The sequence below is a fragment of the Rhagoletis pomonella genome, unplaced genomic scaffold, assembly GCF_013731165.1.
Source record: "Rhagoletis pomonella isolate Grant_MI unplaced genomic scaffold, Rhpom_1.0 Rhpom_scaffold_06540, whole genome shotgun sequence".
Classification (NCBI taxonomy): domain Eukaryota; kingdom Metazoa; phylum Arthropoda; class Insecta; order Diptera; family Tephritidae; genus Rhagoletis; species Rhagoletis pomonella.
The window spans coordinates 1-8,475 of record NW_023465072.1 but is presented as its reverse complement, the minus strand read 5'-3'; the positions used below and the strand labels follow the sequence as shown (position 1 = coordinate 8,475).

The 8,475-nt window shown below is 35.1% G+C and overlaps 1 protein-coding gene across 1 annotated transcript; it reads right to left on the bottom strand.

The window, feature by feature from the left end:
• Positions 1-353: 353 nt before the first annotated feature.
• LOC118755549 lies at positions 354-1,395 on the bottom strand (the record flags this gene model as incomplete). The annotated part of the gene is made up of 3 exons (XM_036490382.1): positions 1,184-1,395; positions 940-1,105; positions 354-879 (listed from the first exon to the last, which is right to left on the bottom strand). Coding segments are annotated over exons 1-3 (904 nt in total), but the record flags the coding sequence as incomplete, so codon positions are not given.
• Between the last annotated feature and the right edge of the window lie 7,080 nt (positions 1,396-8,475).

The window sequence follows — 8,475 nt, the reverse complement described above, 5'->3', positions numbered from 1 at the left end:
TTATGTTATAAGTACGATTACGTGTGTTTGTTTTTTTTTGATGAGTGTGCATATACTATATTACATATAAATATGTATAAATATTGCATTAAGTAATTTTCTTAATTATCAAAATAACCCAAATTTAAATATTTCGGCAAAAGCTGCTCCATCTCAGCAATGTAGCTTTGGTTTCTGTACATTGAACGTCGGTATTCCGCTGATGTATGCAAATCCACGGGGTCCACATTTTGTTCACGTAGCCTGTACCAGATTGGCAAAAATGTGGTGATCAGGAAAAGTTCTTAACGAGTATATTCAGAATAAATAAGGACTTGAAACACACAAGAGGATAAAATAATAATTTAACATACCGAAATGCTTGTGCCACACTAACTGTTCCCGCAGCTTTTCCAATTTTGGCAGTGCACCCTTATATTTGAGTTTCAATAAAGTCTCAATAAAAATATTAAAATAGTACTCAACCAATATCGGAAACTGTTTTCTCAAGTGCTCGTCGAGCAGCTGTACCATCGAATAAATCAAATCGCTTGCGATTGAGCCAACATATGAAAGCTGAAAGTCCAAAAGTTGCACATCCACCAAGCTCCCATCAGCCGAGTTGTGCTTGAACATCATGTTTTTGATGGTGAAGTCACCGTGGCAAAGCACATAGTAGGCATCCGCTCGCGGTGTCTCTCGAAATTCCCTAAATGTGTCCAAGCACCTCTGCAGTATAACGGGTCTCAGAGCTTCGAAGTGTGGCACAAATTGATGCAACGTTGCCTTCTTCTTGAGCATTTCAATAAAGAATTTTATGCCGTCTGTCATCAGACCTTCGTTCAGTAGATTGGGCATAGTGAATAGACCATGCTGATATCTGTCGAAAAAATGCAGTTCCTGTTGCCAAATTCGATTAGCTTAACTACATATTTTAACTTTACCAAAATATACGAAAACCTGTTTAATTATTTTGAAGCTGACCGCATGCCATTTAGCAAGTCGCTCGTAAGCAGCTTTCGCTTCTTCCATTGTCATTGCACGATCTCGTATTAGCTCAAAGCCTTTGGGCACAATATCATCAAGCACAAGCACTTTATGCGGACTCAGCGAGTAATAAAGCCAGCTACGCATTTCGAAAAGAATATAGAAAAAAAAACAGATACAAATAAATCTTCCTGCCATTTTAGCTCTACAGACATACGGCGGTTTGAGCGTTGTTTTGTCACCGGCCTTGCGCAAATTTTCTTCAAACCTGGGCAGCACCTCGGTGTACATGCCGATCTCCGTTTCGAAAATAAACGATTGACTCAGCAAATCCTTTTTTTGGCCCTCCAACTCCGGCAGCGTTTTGATTATCAGCGATTGACACTTTGGCGTAGCGTTCGCTTTGTAGTCCACCACCGCTCGGAACATAACGCTCGCATAGTGATCGCCTTTCTTAGTCGCTGGCGTAAATTTGACTTTTTCGAGAGTCAGCTCTGTCCCTTGTTGCTCATGGGCCTTAAGCACGGCCACAATGACAACTCTTCATTAAGCCATTGTGGTGGATGCAATTCATCTTCATTGAATTCTGCGTGCTTCGTTGACATTTTTAGCTTTTTTTTTTGTTTTGGTCTCTTTTCGGTGCGGTTACCTTCGCTGACAATATCTATAAAATTTGTTTACGAAAGAGCGCGTCACTTGAAATGTGAAACCCAACTGCTCGTTCTATTGCGGAAGCGAAAACTTTTCATTGCTCTTGACTATGCGAGCGCGTTGGTCAATGTTATGAAATTTGTGTTATCTGTGTTTGCACGAGCACCAATTAAGTAGAGTGCATATTTAGTGAATCACACAAAATTGCACTTTGCACTGAGAAAAATTTACACCTCAAAATTATTTATTAGCTTTTAGGCCGGCCGATCGAATTTTTTACAATACCACACATACCTATGTACATATATGCATGCAAATATTACCACAAGTACATTTACGGTAATCGATAGGAAAAAAAGTAATTTAATTTCAATTTTGCATAGCAGCCATAATAATATTGACATCACTGTCGTTCATATTTATGAATGTAACCAAGGGGCTTTCAATACTAGTTTTTTCATTTTTATTTGAGAGTTAGGACGAAAAGTCAGTATTACTAAAATTCAACTAATTGATTTAATTGTACAAGTGAGCGAAATACATATAGAAAAAAATGTAATTATTCTGGAAACGTTGCGCATCTTTTATTTTGTATATTTTTGCATATTTTATGTCGAATTTACATATTTAATAGATTTGTCCTCTTGTGTGGAAAATCTGTTTAATTTGTAATTAAAAAAATAAATAAAATAACGGGTGTTTCAAGTAATTGGCTGCATCGACACCAACAGAAAATTATTATTTTTTTTTTATTGAAAACCAGCAAAGGCGAGCTTCGCGGCGCCTCTAAAGGTCATTCTCGTTCACCCCTTTTATTTTGAGTCTCTATTAGAATAGAGTAAAAGTTTCAAATGCCTAAAAATTACGGTTGATTTTTTAGAATTTTTGAAAAAGCTCGAAATTCGTACGCAAGTTTGTGGAATTTTTTTAATATTGCACAAAGTTGGAAACTTGGATTTACACGGGTTTTGTTAAAGAAAGAACTATATTTTTTTTTAACGAAAATTACCAAAATAAATATTTAATAGAATTATGGAAAATGACTACTATTTATCTCATTAAGACTAAATGAACATATTTATTAGCGACAATGTTTCAAATAGGGGTGAAACCACCCTGTGTACCATGTAACGGCATGTAGTGTTCAGAAAGGTTAAAAAACTATATTTAATATGTGCGCCGAGTATTTGTTAACTTATGGTGAGTTCGTTTATACAAAAAAAAAGGTTGCCTTTTCATCACCCTCTTCTTAGTGTTTGTGGGTAGAGGGAGTTTTATTTTACTTACATATCTGTGTGTACTTGGCACACCCTATACTGCAGGATTATTACTATTCACTTAAAAATTAATTTTTAAATATTGCAAACCCTATTGACTGTAAAGTTTGACATGATTTCACATTTTTTAAACAGTTTCCGTATAAATCACTTCAAAGTTGAATAAAGTAGGCATATGCGATCTCTTTTTGCTGGTTGATTGCCTGCTGTGCTTGAAAGTAAAAGCGCTGTTACACATGTTGTTTTCAGCATAAATTAAAAATTGAATTATACATACACACATATGTACGTATGTCCGCACATGCACTCGCATTAGCACACAAGTAGTACCTATCTACTTATAAATGAAATTAATTTAAAAAAGAAAATTTGCATGAAATATTTATTTAATTACCCACCTTCGTATGTACATACATATAGTATATGCTGCTTACACAGATGGTTGTTGCTGTGAATGTTGTAAACATACAATTTTATGCATAAATCAGTACTTATTACACTAAAACACTTTTAATAATGTACGTATACTTATGTATACTTATATAAATATGTACTTACACACATACTTACATGCAAATATGATAGTGTGTGTGATGAGAATTGAATTGTTAATTGATTTTAATATTTATGAACGCAAAAGCATATTTATTTATGCCTGCATACATATGTATGTTGACGAAAAAACGATGGACTATGTTTTTAGAATATTAAAAAAAAAAAAACATTTGGCAAAAGTTTTTATATCAGATGCCATTTTATTTTCTATAAAATCAACCAGGCCGGGACTTTTAAAAACGTTAAATCTTGCGATACCGGTCTACTTCCGGATCTGCTCAGAGTAGCGCAAAAAATTCTGCCAGAAGTAACAACCTCTGTCCCAACTAGAATCATTGACCCACGAAACTCTCTTTTAGTAGAAAAATTCCACAACGAAGGCAAGCAAGCAACAAATGAAGCGAGACAACCCGGATATGTGTGTCTTCACAACTTAGGTGTACCCGGTAACTCGTCCGAGAGTTGCAGAAACCCGAGATATCTTATAACAATCCAAGACGAGGTATAGGCCCTGCCATTGGACTGGGATGTCATCTTGAAGATACATTTATAGTTTAACACAGGCATGTCAGTAAATGAGTAGGATCAAAAATTACGTATTCCTGCCTTCCAATAACGAAGTTGCAGACATTTTACCGACGAGCGATTTCAAGGTTAATAATAACTTCAGGAATAACAAGGTCTGCTAAGCCACCGCCGCAGTTTTAGTCACCGACATTTGAAGTTACATTATAAGGGCATATTCAAAGTCAAAATAAAGTCAGCTCTAAATTAGTTGCAGTTTTTTTGGCATAAATTTCAATGGATTATGAATATGCCCCATTCATTTAAAATCATTTAAAAAACATCATTTACAAAAACTACAAATGGCATGTAAATTTTTTTTCTTCAATGTCCTTGAAAAACTCAAAACGTTAGTTTCTTACCTCTGTGCTCTTTTGTCATATGTGAGCAGCACGTACATATTGTTGCTCAGTGTGGTAGTCTCAGAACAATTTCTTAAAAAAGGTGCAATTTTAACTCGGGACGTGCGTTCGTCGTTTTGCAGCAAAAAAATTCTGCATATATTTACGTTTTCTAGTCCGAAATATAAAAATAAGAGGATTTGTCAATCGAATTTTTTAAAAATATTTTTCCTCCCTATATTCAGGGGCACCCTAATAATAAACTATCATATACATACATACGTGAGTATATAATTATACATTATGTATCGGTATGTAACGGTATACTCAATAATGATTTTATTAATGGCCCCTATTTAATGCCAAGCACTTTGTAAGCGGATTAAGTAACAGCATTTGTATTATGGATAGCAAATTATATAATTAAGCGAAATGAAATAAATAAATCAATACTTGGTACTAAAATGTTTGCTAAATGTTTAGCCAGAATCATCCTCCAATGGCGGAGCCTGTAGTTTGAAATATTTTTTTTTATGCGAAGCTTTATTATGTCAGAAGTATCTACATTTGGAGATTTACCGTTCGCTTACGGGCAGCGACCACTGCAGAAATCTCTTAATTGCAAACAAGTAATCGGAATAGGGTCCTAGCGCGACTTATCACGCAACTCTAGCCACTCGGCTGCGGCGACCGCCAGCATAATTACCGTAATATTTTTGCTATTGTTCCATAATTAAATAGGTCAACATTGCAGCTAGATATGATTTTACTACATAAATACATGTTATATATAACAAGTAAAAAAGTATTAATTCGGGAAAAGCCCAGCGTTCGTATTAAATAGTGTTTTTTCACCTTTTGTGGTTTTATCCTTATTTCGCACATTTTTGCTGGTATGTTCAGTTAGACTTAATGAGATAAACTTATGTAATATTTATAAGTGGGAAGTATCACGCCATTTTCGATGATCCCAGAATAACGTTACTTCTTTTTAAGGGATTGTTTTAAGTATTAATTTTGAGTAAATTAGCATTCTTAAAATTCGAAATACCGAAGCTTCAAGTATTTCTGAAAGTTACCGCTATTTAAAAAGTAGGCGTAATTTTAGACCGATTTTAAAAATTTTAACAGTAGTTTGGTATATTAAAATTGATATTGTCTGCTTTTAAAATTTTCAGCCATTTGGTATCTTTTACCGAGATCAATAACAGTGCCATGGTTGGCAGAAATTGGTGGAGCGGTTGCCGAGATATACACATCTGAAGATAAGTGGGCGTGGCTAAACCATATACATTCATATCCATATTAAGCTGCCTATACATGAGGCGATTTTTTATTTAACAGACAAAACTCGCTTGCAAAGTTGACTTGCTGCCTACTTTGAGGCAAGCGATTTTTGAATCACCATGTACACGAGCGATTTTTCTTGAGCAATGTTGAATCGCAAAGAAAATCACCTAATGTAAATGCAGCCTTACGTTCAAAAGAAGTGCACGTGCCAAGTTTCATTGAGATATGTATCGGAATTTTTTCTCGAGTTTTCGTGTACACACACGAACAGACGGACGGACGGCGTGTTACCGCTTAATCGATTTCTTTTTTCATTCTGGGAATTTATCTATAAACTTGCCTATATTTATCTCGATTCATTTTGGCTATTACAATCAACCGTTATGTGAACAAAGTGCGCTCGGATACAAAAATGAATTGCAGTCCGTTAGTCTCGCTAAAACTCGAAACGGATTGACCGATTAAAAAAAAAATTAGAGAGTAGAGAGTTGAAAATTTCAATATAAGCAATTTACAAGATAAAGTAGGTATTACAGTATGGGTGTCAAAAGAAAGAGGTCTAGGAGGCTTACAGTTTGAAATATTTTTGAGGAAGGTTGGCATCTGTTTCAAAAATTTTATTGAATTTGATTGGTAACATAAATTAAATATTGCAAATTAAAAAGGTTTAAGAAAGCTTACTGCCACCTATTTCGAAAATTGAATTCAATTAAAATGATAGGAAACGTATTTGAAAAAATCTTTAATAAAAAATATTTTCAGTACGTCTGTCACCTATCTGAACAGTAAAAACTAAAAGCCATATCCGTCAATATTATCCAAAGGGTTTGAGGCTTCCATCAACATGAAATACTGCAACTTCGTCAAGTTATCGTATATTGATGGCAAACAAAGTATGTATAATCATCTTTGGGTATGATACGACCCAATTAAATAATGCATGATACACACGAGATACAAAGACAACAACAGCCGAAGTATTAGTCGAAGCAGCTCGTACAAATATTTCAAATGGTGGAATTTACTTGCTGGATGCTCCTAGAGGGACTGGAAAAAAACATTCTTAACTTCACTGCTACTAGTTGCCCTAGCATTAGCTTCATTTGTAATAGCAGCGACTTTGTTAGAAGGCGGACGAACTGCACATTCTGTCTTGAAATTGCCACTGAACATGCAAATCAACGAGACACGTGCTATGCAAATTGATAGCACCAAATTGAAGGCACCAAAAAGAACTTTGAAAGACCCTCGACCCTGTTGTTTTCCTGAATGAATTTCTGAATTCGCTCAAATTGTCCGTACTACCACCTCACAATTTGAAATTAAAAGTAGGATCAGTCATCATCATGTTGCGTAACCTTAATCAACCTCCACGATGCAATGGAATGAAACTGACTGTGAAAAAGATAATAAACAACGAGGAAACGATTATAAAGAGTAAATATAAAGGAAAGGAATTTTAAATTCTGCGTTTCCCGATGATTTCAATGGACTTGCCACTCGATTTTAAGCGGCTGAAATTCCACGTGCGTTTGATTTTTGCAATGACCATAAACGAATCACAAGGCCTGTCGTTGGAGGTTTGCGAAATTAACTTGGAATTTCAGGTAAATTGTAGGTGCTACGAAGTTCACTGGGCCATATTCTAACAACAATAATAGATAGATATGTCAGTGTTTCACTGAGCTTCTCCTCCGATTTGTAGCGCAATTATGCGAAAAATGAATGCACAATTTTACCCCATGGAGACTAATCCTGGAATACTCTTTTTAGAGATTAGTCGCAAGGATCAGTAATGCATACGCACACACTCAACTAAGCAATTAGGTACTTGTATTCTCATGTTACAATAACTCAATGGCATTCTTACCTACAATTATACTCGTATGTATGTATGTAGTATGTGTCATAACTTTTAAGCCACACTCACTTCCTGCTCCATCTATCTTCTTCTCCATTCCTTTCTCTATCTTTCCTTTTCTATCCGTTGTGTCTGTATGTTGTGGGCAATAAATATTAATAATTGTAATTTGTACGCTTTATGGCTGCTTTTTTTCCACTTCATACTGCTGCTTTCTTCTACTCGTTCACCGTCCAGCCTTTGTTGTTCTCTTCCTGGAATTTTTGTTGTTGCAGTTATTTTTGTAAGCCTTTTGACTTACAACAATGCGCGATGATAATTTATGAGTTAAATGTGTGAATATAACATACTGGCAGGTAAAAACAGCTGACTTACACACACATGCATACACTAGCACGTTTGCGAGCGAGCATTAAAAAGCAAACAAACAACATTGTCAGAGTCACTAGCAGCCGCAAAGCCAACAAAGAATTAAGATAAAATTGTTGTACTTGTGTTTTTATATATTATTTATTTCCCTAGCTGCTATATATTGTATGTATGTATGTATATTTATGTTACATAGAACAGAAAATTTCATTATGAATTTGTATGCAAAAAATGTCAAGCTTGCAAAACAATAAAATTCCGTAACATAAATTATGTCAGTCACACGAAACCGGTTATGGGAAAATTAAAGAGGAAATAACTGTCACACGTATGTATGTATGTATGTATTTATATAAATAGGTATATGTACATACATATGTATATATCTTACAGAAATATGAATGTATATGTGATATGACAAGTTGTATTACTGGGGAAGTTTCTAACTTCCCTCAAACCACTTATAAACTTAAAACTGTAGCTGGGGTAGAGTTATAGGCAATTTCGTTGCCATAACAGCTAAGAAGTATACGCCAGAATACCAGAGTTAATCAATGAAGAAATGGTGGAGTAACTTAAGGCGAACATTCGCCAGTTAGCA